General features: G+C 39.7%; 2 protein-coding genes across 3 annotated transcripts; one reads left to right on the top strand and one right to left on the bottom strand.

The window, feature by feature from the left end:
• Nucleotides 1-2,619: 2,619 nt before the first annotated feature.
• On the top strand, nt 2,620-6,338 carry LOC131685451 (zinc finger protein 728-like). Of its 2 annotated transcripts, none has more exons than XM_058969173.1 (2): nt 2,620-2,822; nt 3,062-6,338. In XM_058969173.1, the coding sequence occupies exon 2, from the start codon at nt 3,101-3,103 to the stop codon at nt 4,208-4,210; it is 1,110 nt and encodes a 369-aa protein (XP_058825156.1). In that variant the 5' UTR covers nt 2,620-2,822; nt 3,062-3,100; the 3' UTR covers nt 4,211-6,338. The 2 variants fall into 2 exon arrangements, with proteins under 2 accessions (XP_058825156.1, XP_058825157.1); XM_058969174.1 differs by lacking the exon at nt 2,620-2,822 and adding an exon at nt 2,836-2,987.
• Nucleotides 6,339-11,061: 4,723 nt separating this feature from the next.
• On the bottom strand, nt 11,062-12,843 carry LOC131685444 (zinc finger protein 501-like). Its single transcript, XM_058969160.1, has 2 exons — nt 12,582-12,843; nt 11,062-12,527 (listed from the first exon to the last, which is right to left on the bottom strand). Exons 1-2 carry the CDS (start codon nt 12,765-12,767, stop codon nt 11,325-11,327), a joined length of 1,389 nt encoding a protein of 462 aa, XP_058825143.1. The 5' UTR covers nt 12,768-12,843; the 3' UTR covers nt 11,062-11,324.
• Between the last annotated feature and the right edge of the window lie 11,024 nt (nt 12,844-23,867).

Here is a 23,867-nt window from a genome sequence, read left to right as displayed (position 1 = left end):
AGAATTAGCTCAAATGCAACAACCGTTTCTGACACAAGCGGTTATACTAACCGATGCTGCTCACTTTTAGCCAGAATCCAGCCAGGAATGTACGGTCAAGATTTCTGTACGCTTCCTGCTCAACTAACCCGACAGGATGCGCGCAGAATTCTGACAAGGCTGCCAAACCAAGCCTTACAGAAATCTAGCAGAGCAGTCTCTCCCAGTGAGCAAATTTTCTGGCAGAGACCGCTCTGCTAGATTTCTGTAAGTCTTGATTTGGCAGCCCTGTCAGATTTCTGCGCGTATCCTCTCGGGTTAGTTGAGCTAGGGCGAACTCGGTTTCGCTCACGTTTTCTGGCAAATTTTGACAGGAACCTAGCAAAACCCTGGCATAACTCGGACATAAATTGTGCAAAGATCCTGGCAATTCCTACCTGGTAGAATTTAGCACGAATCGAGCAAAACGTTGGTTCGACACCGATCTTTCATTAGGGCAACCACCATTTGCGAAAGGGCTAAACCGTGTACATAATTTTCAGAAGGGCGCGGTAAATGGGCTAAACTGACTCTGTCTTGCTGGGTAAATAGGTGAGCTTGACAGGATATTTTTTAATAGGGCTCAGCAAATGGGCGAATAAAAACCCAATGCAAATGAAAGGGCGCGTGCATCTTCTTTTCTTCAAATCTCATGAAAATATCGAAATATTCGAATGTTTATGTGCAATAACTATCTAGTAGACATGATCATAGTAGATATTGCTTATCATTTATATAATAGAACTGCCGCTTAAAGAATAATTTTGTGAATAATAACCGTACGCCCCGGTTCTGTCTAAAAATGTAAGTCGAAATCTTGAAGAAAATGCATGTTTCGCCGTTTTGTTTCTTTAATTATAAATCGAACTAAAAACCATTTTAACTAATTTTCACCTCAATCTTGTAGTATTTTTGTCGCATAATGTCATAATAGCAAAAACGCAGTTTGTTTACATTTGCGATTTAAGCCCTAATGAAAGATCTATGTCGAGTTGACAATTATATACACTCATGCCCAGTTAAACTCATTCCGGAAACTGTTTCGGATTTCTAAATGGAGCCATTATGGATTCCAAATCAAATGCAACAACCGATTCCGACTCAGAATCGGTTGTTGCATTTGATTTGGAATCCATACTGAATCCATTCAGGATTCCGAATCAAATTCCGAATGGTTTGACCGGGTGGTATTGTGCTTTTCACCGAAGATTAGCATTCGACGGAATCAATTCAAAATAGCGAAAGAATTGAAAATATACCCTGTTAGCTCCATCTGCCCAGTTTAAAACAAACATCTAGCAATATACCCTGTTGGTCAGGTATCGGACGGTCATGAATTGACAGTTCATGGATTTATACACCGCTTCACTACCTGTTGAGCGAAAATAGGAAATTATTTGTTACTAATTTTTGGTACCCATTTAATTTATTTAGTGTGCCTTTTTGATTCCTAACTCGATTCTTTTGCATCCTCCTAAGTTTTTCCTTGGTTCCCCGAATAGAAATATACAGTAACAAAACCATAACTTTCACTGTGACAGTACAGTAATTTTACAATAATTTACAGTAAGTTTTAGTGTTATGCTACAATAGAAAAACAATAAACTTTAATGTTTTTACGGTAAATTTCAATGTAAAATAGACTTTTACAGTGAAAAAGGGGGGTGGTTATGTATCTTAACATTAAAAAAATGAATTTTTCTCCATACATTTTTTTCTTGAAAACAGTAAAATTTAATGTGAATGCACTGTATCAGTTTTTTGCTGAACAGTGAAATTTATTGTTACATGAAATTTTATTGTAAATCTACTGTGAGAACTTGGCATCGAGCAATGTTGAAACAGTAATAACTATAATATTTATTGTTTTATGATTGTTTGTAGGGTAAATGCTATTGTAAAATTCTATCCGGGTCAAGAGCAATAGTCGCTCGAACACTTCATATAAAAATCAATTCAAATTACATTTTTGTAGCCTTGCGGAATTGAAAAGTTTAAATCTTAAAGATGGCGGTTTCGCAATCTTGTCGCTATCTTTTTTTAGCTATTTTTGCTAATTTCCAGTGATAACCTTAACATATACATATTTTTGGCTTCACACCGTTTGTCTCTCTTTCTATTCTCTCTGCTTTACACGTCACTCGTTTAAGAAGGAGACACAGGGTGGCCAGACCTACCGATTTATCGGTAGACCTACCGATTTTGGTCTTCCCTACTGATTCACAGACGACCAAGGCAAAACTACCGATATTTCGTTAGTCCTACCGAAAACTACCGCTTTTTATGGAATTTGGACACATCCTACTCAACATTTATTTTTTGGGTTGGATTTGGTCAGAGATTTGTGTTGTCAGTATTTTACAATTCTATGTCAATCAATACTACGTTTTTGGGACAACGGGCCCTATTCTCACAGTCACGTCACCTAGTGACTAGAGGAAAATTTCCTTCTAGTCACCAAGTGACGTGACTGTGAGAATAGGGCCCAACAACCCGGCCTACCGATAACTACCGATAAACTTTTAGTGACCCTACCGATATTAAGGAATTCTATCTGGCCACCCTGTATTACACGTCACTCGTTTAAGCAGAGTGTATGTAAGGAGAGTGAAGACAACTGTCATGATTATCCGTCAGTGATATTCCAAACGAACAAACGACCTGTCAAAATACATGAATTTGACTCGTTTGGAATGACACTGACAAATAATAATTGTTCCAATTTTGACAGTGTCGTCACTCTCCTTATATGCACTCAGGTTTAAGGAAGGAGATAGTAGATATGTAAATATAGGTTTCTTCCAGTAAGTACATGATTAAATCATAATTATTATTATTTATTATAAAATTTTTATGCTCCTAGTTGCTCCGGAGTAAAAAAATCTTGTTTCTTTTTACTCCTGTTTGTTACTATAAAGAAGAAAAAAAAAGAACAGGACACAGAACCGATCTTTCCTTTATTTACTCCGGTGTGCTTTCAATTAATTCTGATACTTGAACAAACATTGAGAGACGACTAACGTAATATTCTTAATATTTCTAGAGATATATAATTTCTAAGGCGCTGACGGAGTGGAACATAATGAAGCAACAGGCCTCAAAATACAACAATAGCGACTCGGTTTCAGAGGATACCATCAACCATGGAATTGATAAAGATGCTCCAGCCGAAGACTTCTCTGAGATAAAGGTAGAAGAGATTGAAATAATCGATGTGGCGTTAGAATACAAACCCGAGGCGCAGGATGAGAATATCGAGGGAAGTATTATAAATCAGACCGTACTCGTCCCGAATAACTATCAATCGGACCAAAATCGAGTGGATTCATATATGTGTGAATTTTGTGGGAAGAAATTTCTGAATCCTAATAAGCTTGAACGCCATAGAATGATTCATATGAGCATCAAAGCCGATATCGAGCAGCAATGCGAGATTTGTGGGAGAAGATTTCGTTGGCGCCACATATTGTTACGGCATAAACAAACTCACGATAAATGTAGCGAAAACAACAAAAATCCTCTGGAATGCAAAGTGTGCGGTAAAACATTTCGTTGGCACTCATTTCTGTTACGGCATGAACAAACGCACGATGAACGTAACAAAAACAACGAATGCAAGGTGTGCGGTAAAAGATTTTATTGGAGCGCCAATCTTAAAGAACACGTACTTATCCATACAAATGAAAAGTCTCATGAATGTGACATCTGTGGTAAAGGATTTCGTAGGGCCGTCCATCTCTTAGGCCACAAACAAATTCACACGGCTGAAAAAAAACACAAATGTGAAGTATGTGGGACAGGATTTCATAAACGCTGCAACCTTGAACAACACAAGAAAGTTCATACGGGTGAAAGACCACACAAATGTGAAGTGTGTGAAAAACAATTTCGCTCACGCAAAAATCTCGCGCAACATCTGCGAGTTCACACAGGCGAGAAACCTTTCAAGTGTGAAGTTTGCGGGCGAGGATTTCGTGTACATCAAGTCCTTAAGCATCACAGGTTGACTCACACGCGTTACATTAATGAGAAACCTCACATTTGTGACGTGTGTGGAAGAGGATTCGGTCTGCAAAGCAACCTCATAAAACACATGTCAATTCATAAGGGAGAGAAATCGTCCGGAAGTGCGGAAAAAACGTTGGTAGAACTAAAACCACCTAAGGCACGCAAACGAAAAATGAAAATGTGAAGTAAAACGTCTGCAATAGTTTGCGGAAAGTTTGATGGGACGTAATAGTTATGACGTTATGATGCCACGTATTCTACTTGCAGATATGCTTGGCATTATTTAATACTCCGTCGATTGATTAAGTTTTTTTTATAATACATTCTTCAAAATTAGAAAAAAAAATGTTTTAACATATGTCGCAAATATTAAAACGGCCAGGCCTACTGTGCAGAGTTGAGTTTGAAGATGTTTCAAAATAAGACGGCAACTAAACTATTCATTTAATGGATAATTTAATTAACGAATTGTTTTGAATCTTAAAGGAGGAAGAAACGAGGACAACCGTACCGACCGTTTCAGTTTAAAGGGAATATAATAAATCGTTGGGAGTGACTTGGCTAAGAAGGTTAATGTCACTTCTTTGGTCCTTTGGGATGGGACAGAGGTATTTACACCTTGCCCTGGCTAATAAGCCTAGGTTAAAGCGCCTTTACTCGCTCTCAAATTTACCGTCCCGAGTCAGATAAGAATATTAACAATAACTACATAATTCCGAAGAATTTAGAAGTAAGTGCAGACATTATTATCTTTTCACTAGAGACAGGCGATCCACGTATCCTAATCCATGACACAGTTCGTATAATGCCCTGATGCATCCTCCCTGCCCAAATATTGAAATAAATAAATATCATGGATTATAACGAATCTTAGGGATGTACTTTAGATAGTAAAAAAAAATGAAATACTTAGAAGGAATTTTTTTTACATTTTAACGACATTCAACCAGCCAGAGACCAGGTAGGGAAAGATATGAAAAATAGAGCCATAGCACTCAAGTGAGAGCAAGGATGCGAAGTAAACAGATCGGAAAACTAGAAGCGGCAGGGCCACTAGAACAGGCTCAATATCGTACGGGCTTAATTTTTGTCCCCTGCCAATGAGGGTCGAGCCTAGGCAGCACAACCACGAATCACCCGAGCTCACCAGCATGTGCCCCGGCAGAGACAGACGTGTCCATCTTTACCGTGACAACCGACATGGTAAAGATGGACATGTCCATCTCCATCAGGACACACGCCAGTGAACCCGGGTGATTCGCAGCTATGCCGCCCAATCCCGACCCTCATCATAAAAAAGGGAAAAAAACTTAGAAGGAATAAAATCGCCTACCACTATGGAAAAAATGACATAACAATTTGTAGGTAGAAACAATATAATCAGAACGATCTCACCGGTAATTGCAGATAAATCACACTGCCTTGTGACCCTGTCGGCGTAGGTTGTGGATTGATGTTTCGCTTCTGATGACGAGTCAGTGTTGCTGCTGGAACTTGCTGGTGCTAATCTACTAGCCGCGATGTATATTGCAGCCACAACTGGGGTCTTTCGGTGGCGTTAACAGCGTTGATTTTGACAACTAACTCCAAAAATGGCCCAACATTGGCGAGTGCGGAGTGAAAACCCATATCCGGAATAATATTTTGCTTAACAATCACAGCACTAACAACAAAACTTGCACGATAAGTCGACGGCGGTTGCGGGCGCGGAGAACCCGGGGCTTTCCCGGGTAAGTTCTACCAACCCCGTAATCCGACCGGCCCCAGCTGTCGCATTCTACCCTCCTAGAAGGCACCGTGGTACAAAATCAGGATAATCCGGGGTCTTGCCGGGCAAGTTCCACCAACCCTGTTACCCGATCGCAATCATCTGTCGCCGTTTACCTTCCTTCAGGGTCCTACGACCCAAAACCAGCCGCACCAACGTCAAATCTTAAGTGTACGAAGAAGCCATAAGACCTAAAGATGTTTACAACAAAACCTGCTCACCGTGCAGCAAAAACAAGCCTCCTTCCTCGCGTTGCCTCCAATTCGGGATGTGCCGGAGACACCCGATGTGTTCTCGGCGCTGGGAACCCAGGGCTCTCCCGGGTAACCACAGAACTCACCTCACAGCGTGGGGTTCAAGAAGTTGTTGCCATCGCGGTAATGCCATCATCGAGGCCCTTGAAGAGAGCAACACGGTGACGCTAAATGACGGCAGTATCACCTTTCTCCGGGGCAGATCCGCATCCGCCTTAGATTTAATTATATGTTCTAGCTCCATTGCCGGAACTTGCGGATCGTCGGTTCTAGCCGACACTGGAAACAGCGATCACTTCCCTATTGTAGTCTCCTATGAGAACTTCTGTGCTAACCGGGACATCGGTCTCGATCAGTAGTTTACCCTACACATAAGTTATGCGTAAATTTTTTGGATCTAGTGTCTAGCTAGCGGCTCAGTCAGCTGGTAGCTACTGACGAGGAGAATCCGAAACACAAAAAAAAATCGTCGACGTTTCATGGGCTCAGAAACAGATGGCTTGACAACCAAACGATGTCGCAGTTCTTCACTACTATATTCGCCTGCTTGTCCATGCCTAGCCACCAGACTGTCCCTGAGTCGCGATGTAATTGAGGTTTCACCAGGAAGGCCCTCATGGGCAAGTTGCAGCATCCTGGAACGAAGCAACCTTGGGACAACTAGTCTACAGCCTATGATAACATATCCCTCAAGTAGGCTGAGTTCTTTTTGGAATCCTCTTCGGCCGTTGCTGTATTGCATTTATCGCTCCAATTATCAGCGCTCTTTTCACTAAGTGTAGTTCAGGATCCGAGTCTAAAGCATCGCGGATCTCCGAAACATCGATCGCGGCTGACTTCGTTATTGCATTGATGTATATTTGGTTGTCGGAAATGTCCACTTCATTGGCTGATGCTGAAAGTGTGGATAGCGGATTAGCGATGTTGCTCTTGCCTGATTTGTAAACTATTCGGAATTTGAACGGTAGTAGTCTATGAAGCCATCGTTCGATTCTTCCTGGGGGGAGGCAGGAAAAAGGCTTGAAAATTGCCATTAAAGGTCTGTGATCGGTTTTCAGTTCAAACTCTTTGCCAATGAAGGTAGAGCTGAAATTTTTCTACGCTCCAGACGATCGCCAACGCTTCCTTTTCGGTATGGCAGTAACAGCGATCCGCAGGTAACAAGCTTTTACTAGCATACGAAATCACGATTAGCCTATCTTCGAGCTCGTCTGTGTACTGTAACAAAACTGCCTCTAAACCTACCGGGGAGTGGCATCGACAACGACTCTTGTCCTACAGCAGTTGTCAAACAATCCCAATACTGGTGTGGTGCAAACAGCTTCCTTCAAAACGCTGAATGCAATTTCGTGTTTCGCTAGCCACTTTTGATCACTCGACATTAGTTGTCTCAGTTCGAACATCTTTGTGACTAGGTCTGGAATGAAACGACCAACGTATCCGACAAGGACAAGATACAATTACACTCGCTTTATTAATGTGAAACCTTTAATCTTGTGGATAACAATTTCGGTGCGGCAGTCCAAGCTTGCGAGCCCGACTCACATCTGGCGTGGTTCTGGTCAGAATCGCCACAGATGCGGGCCTGTACATGTTTTTACATGCTTCTTTTGCTTATGGGGTTTAAATGATATAAAGACTGGATGGACATGTTAAAAATGTCTATCAACATTTTTTTTCTTTATCAAATATTTGACGCATTGAACCTAGAAACCGTCGCTTGATAAAGATATCGGCAGATTTCGGACCCTGGCTGCGCAAAAGAATCAGCTGTATCGCTGTTTTAAAGTGGCCATCCGTTTTGTTCACAGATTACGAGGCAGCAGACTCGTCAAAACATCACAAACACAATTATGGGATGTGACCTTCATCAATACTTCACCCTTCGGGTCGGTTGTTTCGTGTGGCAGGGCTATCATAGACAGCTCCCCAAATATCTTCAACAGCATCTGTGCAAAGAGGAAGAATGGACTGAGCCAGCAGCCAGATCCTTCGTAATTGCAGAACATGTATCGAACGCTAGGAGAAGTGTTTTGCTAGAAAGTGGTGATGGTGGTGGAATCGTCTACCACTTGCAGTTAAAATGATGCCTTCAGCGACGAGCTTCAAGAGAGTAGCTTCCCTCAGCTATTCCTGATGTCGAAGTAAATATAGGCTTCTGTAAATCTTCAATGACAACCATTATCGATTTAAGCTGAGATGAAACTGTTTCAGTTCTTTATTGTTTCATTAAGATCGATGTTATAATAAGAACATTCATTTTCATTTATTTGTTTAACACCAATTTCATGATAATTTGTAGCTGCAGCTCTCCAACGTCGGTTATGCGCAGCACTCGCCAAATCATGTTCCACCTGGTCCGCCCATCGTGCTCTCTGCGCTCCTCGCCTTCATGTACCAACCGGATCATTAGCGAACACCATCTTTGCAGGATTGTTGTCCGGCATTCTTGCAACATGCCCTGCCCATCGTATCTCTCCAGTTTTGGCCACCTTTTGGATACTGGGTTCGCCATAGAGTGCAGCGAGCTCGTGATTCATCCTTCCCCGCCACACACCGTTCTCCTGCACACCGCCGAAGATCGTCCTTAGCACCTGTCGCTTGAAAGCTCCTAGCGCTTGCAGGTCCTCCTCGAGCATGGTCCAAGTCTCGAGATTCGACTGGACTGGAAAGTTCACCCGAAATCCTTACGCTGTTTTGTACACCGTCCATCGTTGCTTTGATCAGTCGAGTCAGCTTCCCGGGAAAGCTGTTTTAGTCCATTAGCTCTACACGGTCGATACTGTCGTATGCCGCCTTGGAGTCGATGAACAGGTGATGCTATGGGACCTGGTATTCACGGCATTTCTGGAGGATTTTGTTCGTTATCAACCGGCCATCGACGAAGCCGGCTTGATAACTTCCCACGAATTCATTTACTTTAGGTGATAGACGACGGAAGATGACCTGGGATAGCACTTTGTAGGCGGCATTCAAAATGGTGATCGTGCATCAAAACTCGGAAGTTCTCACACTCCAAATGGTCGCCTTTCTTGTGAATGGGGCAGATCACATAATAAGAACATGTGTAGCGCAGAAATGCTTATATCTAGTAATCAAAACAATCCACAAATCTGATTCTACATACATTTTATTACTGTTTCTACCTTCCCCGATTCGCTTTCTCTTCATTTTCTCCTTCCAGAACGCTACTTACTAGGCCCAATAAGCCATTTCTTCCTTACACTAGCTTACATGCACTCGCACTAATTATGCCCTCGGGTTTTGCACTTTCCGCACACTCCGTCGTCGTCGAACCTCACAGAAGTTATCCGCTACCGCACAAGAATCAGCTTCCAAACAACGAATTAGCTTCCAAAACAAAGATTCAGTTTCCAGAATAAGGCCCTCTGCATAGGCCCTTTTTGCAGCACTACGACTCGCCTAACCGACTGTTCGGTGTTACTGTCTTCCAGTGGGTAACCCTCCCTGGAACGCGGAGTCGTTTCCGAGCACTTCCGTCGTTTAGCGCAAATCTTTCGGTTTTTTCGATGCAGTTTTTTCTCTCCACACCACAATATTTTTGCTGATCTACTTCGTGTTTTGTGCCTCACAAATACCTCGCATTTTTGCACGCTTCCTTTAGCGTAATGCGACTAGTTCCACGTGCTCCACACTCTGGTCGAGTCGCTTTGATCCGAAGGTATCGTCGTCAAAGGTATCGGAGTCAAAAGATTCATTCGGCGCGACTGTTGGTTTTTTATTCACGGGCAAAACCCTCACGACACACTTCTTTCTTCCAGGTGACGATCTTATAGCCGACCACTCGTGTCGATTTACTCCACTACGAATGAAATTTTCAGTCTGAGCGGAAGGACGGTTGACAGCTGCTTTACTTGCAGCAAATTTGTTGCTCGGCGCTGTGATCAAGCAAGTGTGTGACAAAACTTAACGAAGGGGGGGGGGGGGGGGGTTCGAATAGTGCGTTTAATAAATGCGAACGACAACTTAACTAATTCGCGTACTAAAACACGATTTTAACGTAACACATGATTAGTTACCAACTAGAAACTAAACTAAATAACTAAAATATTGTATTTAAAAAGCAAGGGACTGGAAAGTGAAGTATATTTTTCAATATTTAGAGCCATAGTACTCAAGGGAGAGCAAGGGGTTGAAGGGAGAAAGTTTAGAAAAGCGTGGAAGGATCATATATGCAAGCTTAGAGCTCACCAGCGACTTAACTTTTTGTCTGCTACCGTAGGAGTCAGGATCTTTTGGCATTAGAAATGCGAATCACCTGAGTCTACGGCAGACCTGCCCTTCAACCCCTTGCTCTCCCTTGAGTACTATGGCTCTAAATATTGAAAAATATACTTCACTTTCCAGTCCCTTGCTAATTAAATGCCAAAACAACTGTTGACAAATTGACTGGTCGTTAACAAAAATGGTTAACAAAAAAAATGGTAAAAATAAAATATTGTACTTACAATATTTAAAACTAAATCTATTTTATGATAACATCTAAAACGTGAACATGGCGAAATACTAATAAAGAGAAACATAACTGGTAGAATTATCGCTGAATTCTAACAGCGCTATTTTGAAAATATTGACAGGTACAAAATCTTCACGGATATCTACCGGCTGCAAGATTTTGTACCAAGCGTTCTTATGAATATCTAATAGTTTCTCTTCACAATGTTCATGTTAAAAAGGAAGTTGAAAAGAAGAATAACGAGGCACTATCGAAAGATTAAAAAGTGATACCGCATAGCGCAATTGGGAAACTCGAGGCTTTGTTTCTCGTTTTCTGCTTGAGAGTTAATTTACGTTGCAGTTGTGGTTGTGGTGTGGTTGTGGAGAAAAACCAGGACAAATCAAGCGTTTTCCTCGACATCCCAGGACACCAGGACAGCAAGCTTAAAACCAGGACATGTCCTGGGAAACCAGGACGTATGGTCACCCTAACGTGAAGAGAATAAGCAAATAAATTTAAACCTTTCCAACTTCTACATTTGTTGTACACCTTGTTTTTCACTGTCATATTGTCCTTTATTCTGACTTGACCTGGATCAATGTTGATATAATAATGTATAATAGTTGACAATAAATTACAAATTACAATTAGACAGTGTACTAGCGGTATTAAGCATTTAAGAATTCACGGAAATTTCATATAATTATTTTCGGGAGGTTTCCCACGGTGGATACCCCAAAGCTTTTTGCTTATTGGGTCTAGCAGGACTACGTACGTAGAAAGAAGTCATTGTTGGGTAATTGTCACAAAACTCGCATTATTGCAACTTCTTTAATGACTCAACATCATGCCCGCTCATGTGTCGCAACAGGTGACCACTTCCGGCAAATCCTTTGTCACATACCGGGCACTGATACGGTTTATCTGCAGTATGAGTGAATCGATGCTTTGCCAGTCCATTGCTGTCCAGAAAGGTCTTGGTGCACATATCGCACTTGTGCGGTCGATCATTCGTATGCGTGCGTCTGTGCCGCAGTAGGTGACTACTTTCAGCAAATCCTTTGCCACACATATCGCAAATGTACGGCCGTTCTCCGGTGTGAATACGAGTGTGCTTCTTAAGATCACCTTTTTCGAGAAAATCTTTGCCACAGGTGTTACACTTGTACTCACGAACGTTAGCGTGAATGCGTTTGTGCTTCGTTAGTTTACAGTTTTCGGTGAACCCTTCACCACAAATATCGCATTTGAAGGGTCGTTCGCCAGTGTGAACGTGCATATGGTTCGCGAGGTGACTTTTCTCAGTGAATCCTTTTCCACAAGTTTCACACACATGAGGTCTTAGGTTGGCATGGACACGCTTCTCGTGCTTCGTTAAATCACTACCGCAGATGAACACCTTTTCGCAGAGATTGCATTTGCTCGGTCGCTCCCCCGTGTGAATGCGTACATGCCTGGTAAGCTGACTGCTTGCAATGAATGCCTTTCCGCAGGTTTGACATTTGTGTGGCTTTTCACCAGTGTGAATACGTTTGTGGCGCTTCAGATCGTTGGTTGCTGCAAATCCTTTGCCACAGAAGTCACATTTATGCTTTCGAGCATCAGTCATTAAAGGGTCCTGTGTTGTGCCATCATCGTTAGGATTGTTCGATGACTGGTCTTCACAATCATCTGTCGTAACGATTTCCTCTTTCGGTCGAACAATTTCACTAGTGGAAGGTGCTTCTGAATACTCCGACACCCACACAGGTTCCTTTTTTATTTGATCAGAGTCGTTGATGTTGTGTTCACTGTTGGAAAATTGCTCACATTTATCGGGTACTTGAGTGGTTTCTAGTTCTTGTCCGGTCGGGGCGACAGGATTTATCCTGGGACTCAGCATAATATCCTTTACATCGAGCTTTGTGTTTTGCAAGATTTCCTCCGTTTTGATACATCTATTTTGAAAACGAGCTGCATTTGCCACATCACTCAGGCATTTGCCACAAATGTTCTTGGAGAAAATATCCCTCTCGGTAATCTGAAAGTTATAAATAAGGTTTATAATTCTATTGGAAATTTTGATTTTACTCACCGAAATGCCGCCGTGTTTTGCTATTAAATCGTTGATCTTGCTACCAAACTCGTCCAAACTTTCAAACACATAGAACATTTCGTTCTCTTCCGATAAACAACATCGGCAAGATTCTGGCATCAGGAGACTCGAAGACATTTCAAATCTAGGTATAGTTTTATTGGAAGTTTGCTGCTCTAAACTCATATGTGAAAATAGATTAAGGAAATAGTCAAAATAGCCTTCGATTCAAATCAAAATATTGACGTTCCAAGCAAGCTCGTACTCGTAAAGGGTGTACACAAAACTATTGCAACACTTACAACTTGTTATAACTTTTTTTCAACTGAATAGAAATTGGGTCATTCAGGCATATGATATTTTTTCGATGCAGCTGACGTTAAATATATGTAACCGAACCTTTCCTCGCTTTTTTGTACGCAAAATTACAAAAAAAATATTGGATTATCATGACCCACACCTTCCATTGAACTACCTCTTGATCCCTATCATTTTACTGGGATAACTGTCAAAAAAGCTAACCCATGTGGCTAAATTCACTGTCAAGGAAGATCGATAGTTTCAAAAGAGGACGTGCTAACATTTTTATAGAAAAGCAATTAAAAATCATTCTGAAGTTTTAAAGGTTGAACACTAGGTTGAACATATATCTTGTTAAATTTAGAAAGATGAGCTCTATCGGTTAAAGAAATAAAAGAAGAATTTTATTCTTCATTTAATACCCAAACAATCAAAAATTTTCTCAGCTTCTCTTTAAAGTGCATAGTTTACATCCCGTGATTTTTGTATTGTATTGCTTGGTGCGACCGAGTTGCAAATGAGTCAATTTGGAGACAGGTCACAAAATTTTCGCTCAGTCAAAACCAAAGCGAATGATCGTAGTAGAAAATAATTTAAAATTCACAATGCATATGAGAAGCAATCTGTGCAATCATGGTGAATGTTTTAGAATTATTTATGCGGAATAAAGTGAAAATGTCGAAAATTTCATCAAGCTCCAATAATTAATCCTAAATACACAAACTACTCTACAAATATGATTAGGGCATAAAAACCAACTGCCAAAATTCAATTTGAGTTCACTGTGGTTGGTCAGTAACTGTCTGTCCGGAATTTCCTTTTAAAGAGAATTTTGACAATTTGATTTAAATCCGTTCATCGAGAACTCTTCTGAATACATGTATAAAACCTGGTATAACTAGAGTCGTGATTCGCTGGTTGGGTCACAACCTTGTCCAACTAACGAATTCGCTAGTTGGACCGACCGACAAATGTCAAAAACTCTCCAAAGGAGATGTTGGCAGTGTAAATTTATCTATCCACATCTCTAAATATTGTCAAATTTATTGTCAAAGTTAATTTGACATGAGATTTTGGCGTTCAGTTGCTTTTTAGTTGGACAATGGTCCAACTAGCGGAGGTCCAACTAAAAAGCGGTCCAGTTAAAAAATGTCCAACCAGTGAATCACGACTATGTCCAAAAATTTCATTTTAATTCGATGAATATATTTTCGTATATGTTTTACAATAGCTTCGTGCTCGCCCTTTATTGTGACAATACCTGTCGAATTCACTCCTGGCCTTGATCGATAAAATGAAACAAAAATGGAGAGTAAATCCATCTTTGAAAGTGTGCGTAGGCCAGTAGCGGCGCGAGGATTTTTGGCCACTCGGAGCAAAGAGAGAGTATATAGGGAGAGAGACGAATAGTAGTGTGAAACCAAAATACCTTATAATTGGGCCATTAAGGCATAAATCTATACCGTTTATTCAAAGCGTCATATCTAACAAATGTAAACAAACTGAATTTATTATGCCAAAAAAATCTAAGCATTGACTCTTTATCGTCCACAAATAATAGAGAAAAATAAAAACTCTTTACATGTTAATTTAACAGTTATGTGTCCAACAAAAAAAACACCTTTAACAGGCCAACGAGGGTACCCGGGTACCCACAAATTGAAATGCTCATAACTATGGCTTCCTTTAACCGATTTGGACACTTTTAGATGTTTTGGATTCAGGAACTCGTCCACTTTTTGATTCTGTACAATAGAACCGGAATAATGGATCTGGTTTTTGGTAATCCGGATTTTCCGGAGCAATGTTCCAGTACTAGGATATGATTTGTAAATTTCAATAATGTCCTAGCAATATGAGTATCAAAACTCTTCAAATTGTCTCAGAAGTCTGTTTTTTTACTGTTACGGGACCCTATGGCAATTTGAAAAATGGAATTGGAATGGAATGGCCACTCATGGTCCCACGGGAACCTGCTCCGGAACGTCCGTTCCGAGGTCAAATCATCAAATGGTTCCAAAACCACGAGATACAGCCTACTGATGCTTTTCCAAGAATTTTGATACCCATATTACTAGTATTCCATTGAAGTTCGCAAATAGTACCCCAGCACTGGAACCTGCTTCCGGAAACCCGGATTCCCGGGAACCAAATGAAGTAACCAGATTCATTATTACCAAGTCTAAAAGTGGATGAGTTCCTGAATCCAAAACAGCCAAAAGTATCGAAATCGGTTGGATATTACCTTAGTTACGGGCATTTTAGGTTTGGGGGTACCCGGGTACCCACGTCGGCCTGTTACGTAGTAAAAAAATTCAGGAGCCCCTCCTCATTCCCACCCTTACTATATCAACAATATTATTAGTCCAAAAGCTTGATTTAGTGAAGTTCTAAGATGTCACAAAGTTTCAATTTCCAGCTATGGATAAAACATAGGAATTTAATTAATTGAAACTTAAAAAGGTACCCGGGTACCGCGTCGGACACACAACGGTTAATCTTAAGTCAAAATATCACATATAGTATACCAAAGTTTTGCTAATATTTTGTAGATGTGATGTTTTTCCAAGTCGACTGTAGTTAGCATCTTTTTCCAATGCCAAACTTCATATTTCTCAGTGCTCATATCTACACGAATGCGAAAAACTACCAAAAGTTGAGCTCTTTTGACTCAATCTCGGGGTATCGTGGAATAAGGTAAAATTAGGTAAACCGTGTTGAAGGTAGTTTTCCTTTAACCACGGCAAAAACCACAACTCATTGACAGGTTTCTTATACTCAACCTTGAGTTAAACATGCCTAAATTTAAGTTGAATCTACCTAATTTTGAGTATACCTCAAACAACTAAAAAGTACCCTATTCCATGGAAGGCCTCGGCTGAGTCGAATCTCTCTCTTTGTTTTTGACAACACTAATAAGTGCGAAAGCGACGCAAGACTCAAAACTACTTAAATTTAAGTTAAAAGAACTTATTCTGCGGATTGTTTTATTTTTACGTGTATTGTGGTTATCACTGGAAATTAGCAAAAATTGCGAAAAAAACAAGATAGCGACAAGATTGCGAAACGCCCATTTTTAGATTTAACTTTTCCAATTCTGCAATGTAACAAAGCAGAAAATTAATCGATATATGAACTGTTTTCGAACGACTATTGGTCTTGAACCAAGGAAAAAGCTTAAGATGATGCAAAGGAATCGTGTGAAGAATAAAAAAGATTAAAATAGGGTATCAATAAATTACATTTGTACTAAATAAATTGTAACAAATACTTTCCAATTTTCGATCAGCAGGTAGTGAAGAGGTGAATAAATCCATGAACTGTCAATTCATGACCGTCCGATTTCTGACCAACAGGGCCTCTATTTGGCTCGATGTTTGTTCTAAACTTTGCTGTTGGAGTTAGGGGCAGATCACTTGTGATGCATTTTGAAAAATCAGCGAAATTAAATGCATTTCTTTCCATCAAAATAGAAATTCATAATGTATTTTGCGTTGCGTGCAATGTATTTTGCGTTGCGTGTAAGACGTCAAAACCCTACAAAAAACTACAGACACTTTATATAACAGACTAGCGGAGTGAATAACAGTAAAACTGGCAACCATGAATGTAAACTGGCATCACGGAAGCTCCCATACCCAGTAAAGCTCAGCCGGAAATGAACCGGAATTCCGGCTGGTTCCAGTTCGTATTCCGGCTCCAGTGACACAACCGATTCTAACTAGAATCGGTTGTGTCACTGGAGCCGGAATACGAACTGGAACCAGCCGGAATTCCGGTTCATTTCCGGCTGAGCTTAACTGGGTAAGCTTTGCATGGGCTTCCTCTTGTACTTCCCCTCTCAAAACCCTCATACTCGTTTGGCTGCACTTTTTGACAGTCCGTTTGGCTGCAATTTTTGACACTTCGCTAGTCTGTGTATTAGACCTCTCCACATTTTGAAAAAGTTTTGAAATATACATGGGTCAGCTCAAATTTTTGTTCTAGGTGTGAATTTAAGAACATTCACCAAAAATGGCTTAATTTGGACATGATTTAGAGGTGTCTCCAATCAAAAATCGTGTTTTTGCTATGTTTCCATGGGAAGATCACTTACACTCTGATTTGATAGGCCCTACATGCCCAAATATCATCAAAGGTTGTTCCTTACACATATCTTAACATGTTTTAACAGGTGAACATAGCTCTAATCGCAATAGAAAATTTATTAACTGGATTTTTATATAGAAAAGAATGCCAAAACCAAGAATAAATACTACTAATTTTCCTTGGTTTTGATATAATTTTCTATATGAAAATTCAGTTAACAAATTTTCTATTGCGATTAGAGCTATGTTCACCTGTTAAAACATGTTAAGATATGTGTAAGGAACAACCTTTGATGATATTTGGGCATGTAGGGCCTATCAAATCAGAGTGAAAGTGATCTTCTTATGGAAACATAGCAAAAACAAGATTTTTGATTGGAGACACCTCTAAATCATGTCCAAATTAAGCCATTTTTGGTGAATGTTCTTAAATTCACACCTTGAACAAAAATTTGAGCTGACCCATGTATATTTCAAAACTTTTTAAAAATGTGGAGAGGTCTACTGTGTATAGTGTTTGTACAAAAAACTAGCCCTATATTAAACGCAACGTCGAACAAAGTGGATCAGCGTAGGACGATTGTTAAACAAACTTTTGTGCGAGGGAGTGCAAAGTTGATGAAAAAATGGAAATTAAATGCATTTTTTTCTAATTTGATGCAAATTTGTTATACATTCCTAGAGTGATCTACCCCCTAGGAGCAGATCACTTGTGATGCATTTTTAAAAATCAGCGAAATTAAATGCATTTATTTACATCAAAATAGAAATTCATAATGTATTTTGCGTTTCGTGCTATGTTGTTTGCGTTGCGTGTAAGACGTCAAAACCCTGCAGAAAAACTAGCCCTACATTTAACAAAACGTCGAACAAAGTGTATCAGCGTAGGACGTTTGTTAAACAAACTTTTCTGCGAGGCAGTGCAAAGCTGATGCAAAAATAGAAATTAAATGCATTTTTTTCAATTTGATGAAAATTTGTTATACATTGTTAGAGTAATCTGCCCCTAGTCTACCCCTAGGGTTGGAGCCAGCAGTATATATTTTCAATTCTTTCGCTATTTTGGTTCGATTCCGTCGCGTGCTAATCTTCGGTGAAAAGCACAATGCACTCTGGGTTGCAATACAGCACATGAAATATATCACAACTATAAGCCCGTCTCTCAAAACGTTACAGTAAAATGTGCCATCCACAAACGGTGTTGCCAAGATCACATATGTAAAGCATAATAGCAAAAGTGATTGGCAAAATGTAATAAAATAATAGTTATCAATTATCTCCCTATTATCTTCGCGAAAAACATGTAATATGCTTATACGAACCTGCAATGAGTAAATGCAAAGGTGATAGTAGAATTAATAGCCTTCTGTGTGCTTTAATTGTTAAATATATTTAAAAGTTGCAAGGAAATTTTTGCACGTAATTTTCTCCGTTTGATGTTTCTGTTAGATATGATGTAATGAAAAAAGTTCTAGAAATATGCTGTTTTTAAATTTTTCCGATGCAACTGCCCACCCTCTAAGAACGGTTGGCTTCAAAATCGTCCAATGAAGGACGTTCGTTGAACCAATTTGGACAACGTCCAAATAACCGTTCAACAAACGTCCATCGTTGGACCCGTATTGAACGATTTTGAAACAATTTTTTTGGACGTCTCAGTGGGCAGTTAAACTCATTCCGGAACCGGTTCGGATTTCTGAATGCAATCATTATGGATTCCAAATCAAATGCAACAACCGATTCCGACTCAAAATCGGTTGTTGCATTTGATTTGGAATCCATACTGACTCCATTCAGAGTTCCGAAAACTTTTATTTTACTTTTTTGTATGCAGAATGGCAAATTAAAATCATTTGATAAAATTGAATTTTCACGACCACATCTTCCATTGAACTACCTTAGTCCCTAAACTTTTGCTGGAATAACTATCAAAAATGCTAACCAATGGGGATAAATTCCCTGTCAAGAAAGACCGATAGTGTCAAACGAGGACGCGTTTACATTTTTTTAGAAAATCAATTAAAAATTATTCAGAAGTTTTAAAGGTTGAACATATATATTTTCATATTTAAAAAGATGAGCTCTATCGGTTTATGAAATAAAAGACGAATTTTATTCTTCATTTAATAACCTTATTCTTGACTAACATATGATTAGGGCGTTAACCCTTTCATGCCCAACTTTTTTCTAGTGCAAGTAGGGTTTCAAAACTATTTTTCCTTGAAAACGGCGAACTCAAGAAATACGAAAAGCCCTTTTTCATAAAGATAGGTCATAGGTGCTTTCCTCGCAGCTGCTCAATTTTTACCTTCCAATGCTCAATGCACTTCTAGAATGTTTACAATAGTCCAATTGCGTGGAAAACGTAGCCAAAGATAGTCTAAATTGACAAGTTTTATCAGTTTTCAATAATATTGCAACATAACGAAGATATATGAAAAATTAATTTTCCGTCGTCAACGTAAACTGTCTCTGGTAGCACTGCTTCATCGGAATCCAATTTCACTAATTGCAATATCATCAGTTCTAGAGCTGATCCTTGTAACCACTGAGAACTGACATACAAGTAAAGTTTTCAACTTGTGTAAGAATTTAAATTGTCGCTTTGAAATGACAACAGCAAATAGCAATTTGCCACTGGTCGGCGCTTCGATCGGTCAGCAATCGCTATACGGGACTTGTATGCAAACTTGGATACAATGGTGACTCACGCGTATGAAAACCTGAATGCGATGGTGATTTTCAACGTATTTTCATTTAAATGTTTACACAGGTTTTTCGGGAAAGTTTGTTCTAGCTTATATGTCTGTTCTGTGTGTTGTAACTGTTAATAGTCAAATGAAAGGCAATAGTCACATTTATTAGCGTTACTTGTTTTCGAGAGAAAATATTGCCTCAATCAAAAGTTATAGCTGTTTAAAAACGTAGTTGTACACAAACAACATGGGCATGAATGGGTTGCCAAAAGAACATAACATAGCATATCGTTTGCAAGGTCTATTCTTATTTTCTAGAAAAATTAAAAAATCGAAAATCGGCTGAAAAATAATTGGCGATTCTACGTTGAAACCGCTCGCAGATAGCGCTGGAAGGAAAGTGTTGCTGATTTTATTCTGTTCTGTCATAGTTAGGGTTACCAACCGTCCTTATTTTAAAGGACATGTCCTTAATTTCGATGATTTGGAAAGCGTCCTTAATTTTACTTCAAATGTCCTTAGTTTTAATCTCAATCCATGTTATATTTGAAATCAATTAGATTAAATTCACTCAAGCGAATGAAACATTTCACTCGCCATTTTAGTTGTTCACTTCCTTATAGTCTTTTGATTTGTTATGTTCAGATTAATGATTCAATTTCAAATTCACATTGATTAATTTTATTGCTTAAAGAAAAGTTACAAATACTTTACATGTTTCTCCTTTTGTTGAGCGCTGACTTTTTTTTTATCCCTTTATGGGCAGCTAGGGCCGAGGGTGGTGGCTAGCGGGTTTCATACATCCTTGACCTGACGGACAAAGCTATGGTGCCTTGAACACAGGCAACGCAGATCCAAGGCCATCATTGAAATGATAAGTTCTGCGTTTGAGATGCACTTCCCCCGGTTGCCAGACGAATACCTGTAATTATTACTTGTTGCTTTGTATGTATGAATCTAATATTCAGTCCTGGGTGGTGTATGCGTGGAAGGTGTGGTTTTTAGCGTTCGAGTCCAGGAGTGCATATCTGTCTGGGTTAGCGTGGGCGTTTACTAATTGTGTAATAATGTGATCGCTAAAGGCTCGAGCATATGAATGCCAGCGTGTCTCCAACTTTGCGTGCATAAATCCGGTTTTAGATCCGTGTTGCCATTCGCACATTCACGTGTATTCTCGAACGATCGCGCGCGGACCGTGAATCTAATAATTAATTTTCAGTGTATGGTAGAGAAACGTGTTGTCTAGTGAATATAAGCATCATTCCCGATCGGTCCAACTGAAGGCATGAGTCTAGGCTGATCGAGAGTAGAGAATTCCGAACGTAGCCGGTCTATGATCGCGCGAGTGGTGGGTTAATGCTTGAGACAGCGGTTGTAAAGTTATAGGTGCTGAAAAGTTCACTTAAGTAAAGGGGTGTTGGCGAAATTGCGAGCGTAGGTGTGTGTGGATGATTGAAATTGTAATGTAAGTTCGCGTTTTTGACCAGGTTTGTGTTATCGCGAAAGTTAGGGGCGTTTGCACGTTTTGGATGTGAATATATATGGAAGAATATGAAATTGACTGTGCTAGTGAATATCAGTATGAACCCAACTCAAGATACAGTAATAAAAGGAAAAATAACATGCCGAATGTTTCTTTTTTTAGGTCAATAACCGTGCATTGAAGAATGCTCAAAAACTCTGAACTAGGCCCCGTCAAGTCCTGTCCTGTCTGGGGTTTCCAGGTTACATGCATTCACCAGATAAGACTAGCTTATGTCAGTTAACTTGTGCACTGGTTTCGTAGAATCGAGGCGATCATCGAAATGATAGATCCTACGAGTGAATGCACTTGGACCAGTCACCTGTCAAGCATTTGTGTGTGTTGAGATATGTGTGGAGCCTGTAAATAATATTTTAATACGAATATTTTATACTTCAAAACAAGAAATGTGTAATATACTACTTGCAGTTTGTTGATCGTTCCTACTTATCTGATACCATCGACTATGAGAATACACATCCATTGTTCTAAAACCTGGCGACGTCCGATGGCAGAGAAGAATCATTGTTGGCAGCAATGTTGCTCTTCTTGGATGTATGAGCTCAAAAAGGTCATCACAAGAAAATAACGCATGAGACCGAAAATAAATAAAAAAAAAGAGAAGAGTTAGTATTGTTATTGAGTATTAATAATATGCCGATTTTTTCGAGAGTTGTCCTACTGGAACTGTAGAGCTAATTGATTTAATTAAGGCATGGACCTAGACTTCTGGAATCGGGGATAGAGACTTCCGGACGCGAACGATTCATGAATGCGCGAGTGCGGGGAACTGTAGGTTCACGCTTGAGACTGCGTTTGAGTGATTACAAGTGCCGAGACGTTAATATTATCACCGGGATGTTATAATGTCTGGAAGAGCGCGAGTATAGGTTGCGTGGATGGTCGCGAAGGGCTCAAGCATTTTGATATTTTTTTTGTCGCGTGTATGTGACTTTGCATTCGATTTTTATGTAGTTTGGCGCGAACACGGGCATTTGGAGGTTCACTCTCGAGACCGGGATTGTTAATTTACAAGTGCTAAACCATTCACTTAGTCACCAGAGTGTTATACTTTTTACGAGATCGTGGGTGTAGTCGTGCGTGGATGATCGAGAAGGACCCGAGCGTTTGTATGTGGACGTTTTTGTCGCGTGTGCTAGTATGTAACATTGCGTGGACACATTATTTTTATAAGCGTGTGGCCATTCGCATGTTCGCGTATTCTTCAACGATCGCACATGGACGTCTTGCCTAGTTTTTATTTCTATTGGTCCAACTAAAGGCATGAATTTGGGCTGCTATGATCAAGGGCGGAGACTTCCGGACGAGACCGATTCATTATTGCGCGAGCTTAGGTTCTTAGGTTCCAACGTTCACCTAATCAATCGGGGTGTTTGAATATTGGCGAGATCGCGGGCGTTCGTATTTGTGACCAGGTTTATGTTATCGCGTAGGCCACGTTTGTACGTTTGGAATGAGGTGCCTGCAGAGAGAATTGGGCCCTAAACCCACATTGTATATTATTTGACCATGGCAGTGGATAATAAAGGTCGCCAAGTTAAGTACTAAAATTGATCACAATGTAGCTTAACTAAAAAGAAAATAATCGTATCCCAAGTTTATGTGATATAATCACTGTAATACTGCTTTGGTGGAAAAGCCCCCGGACCACATCAAGGTACAGTATCATGCCGAAGGCTTTACATGTTTCTCCTTTTGTTGAGCGCTGACAGAAAAAAAAAGATTTGTCCTATAAATCGAACCATCGAATTTTAAACAGCTATCACTCTCTAGCACAGTCGGCAAATTTCTTAGTTACTTCATGGACTTTAATCGATAAGTTCTATACTTAAGTAAAAACTTTAATTTTTGGAAATGAAAATGAAAAAAAAATAGGATTTCTCATACTAATATCCATACAAATTTCAAATGTAACACGAGTTGCCACGCCCTAATATTCTGCATAGTTTCTTAGGACCACAGAAGAACAAAAAAGTGCTGTTCTAAAAAAAATATTGGAAATCTTTTCTTAACACCACTCAACCAAATACATTTTAGTCAAAGATGAGTAAAATTTGTTAGTCTAAGTCAAAGTTCAAGATGTCCTTATTTCGCTTTTAGCCCATTTGGTAACCCTAGTCATAGTGCATATATTTTCTGTAAACATTGGTAAAAAATGACTTTTAAACACCAAATTACCGATCAATTTGTTGATAATGGTTTATGAAAATGAAGGAAAACCATCATTTTATAAGATGATGAGTAAACATCTTGCTAAAAGAGTGTAAAACATAGTGGTTTCTTATATTATTCGCAGAGCTATATACGCGCTGTTTCGAAATGTAATTTGTTGAGCACCGTAGCCGCCGCAACAGCATTTCCCGTTCGTCCTAAGTTAAGCTAAACCTTCATGAGATGGTGTAAATTCATGAAACTCTCCAGATCAGCCGAGGAAAGAATATATCCGGCTAATAGGAAAGTGTCAGCTTTGTATCATGCACAGCCGATCCTTCTCTCCTACGTAGTTCAAAATATGAAGGAGTTTGACATTGGTACTGATTGGGTCTCGGTTTCGAGTTGGAACTTTATTTATGGAACGATTTTTTATAACCACAATAATACCCCGATTACATTTCGAAGAAATGTATGAGTGAAATAGTTGCAAATGGCTGTAATTTCA

This window comes from Topomyia yanbarensis, chromosome 2, assembly GCF_030247195.1.
Source record: "Topomyia yanbarensis strain Yona2022 chromosome 2, ASM3024719v1, whole genome shotgun sequence".
NCBI classification, from domain to species: domain Eukaryota; kingdom Metazoa; phylum Arthropoda; class Insecta; order Diptera; family Culicidae; genus Topomyia; species Topomyia yanbarensis.
Note: the sequence above shows the minus strand (reverse complement) of the source record. Positions and strands in the feature narration are given on the sequence as shown.

Bases quoted from the DNA above. Each gene is read 5' to 3' on its own strand.
- LOC131685451 (XM_058969173.1), top strand. From the start codon at position 3,101: ATGAAGCAACAGGCCTCAAAATACAACAATAGCGACTCGGTTTCAGAG.
- LOC131685444 (XM_058969160.1), bottom strand. From the start codon at position 12,767: ATGAGTTTAGAGCAGCAAACTTCCAATAAAACTATACCTAGATTTGAA. The intron at 12,528-12,581 runs GTGAGTAAAATC...TATAACTTTCAG, and splicing joins CAAAACACGGCGGCATTTCG to ATTACCGAGAGGGATATTTT.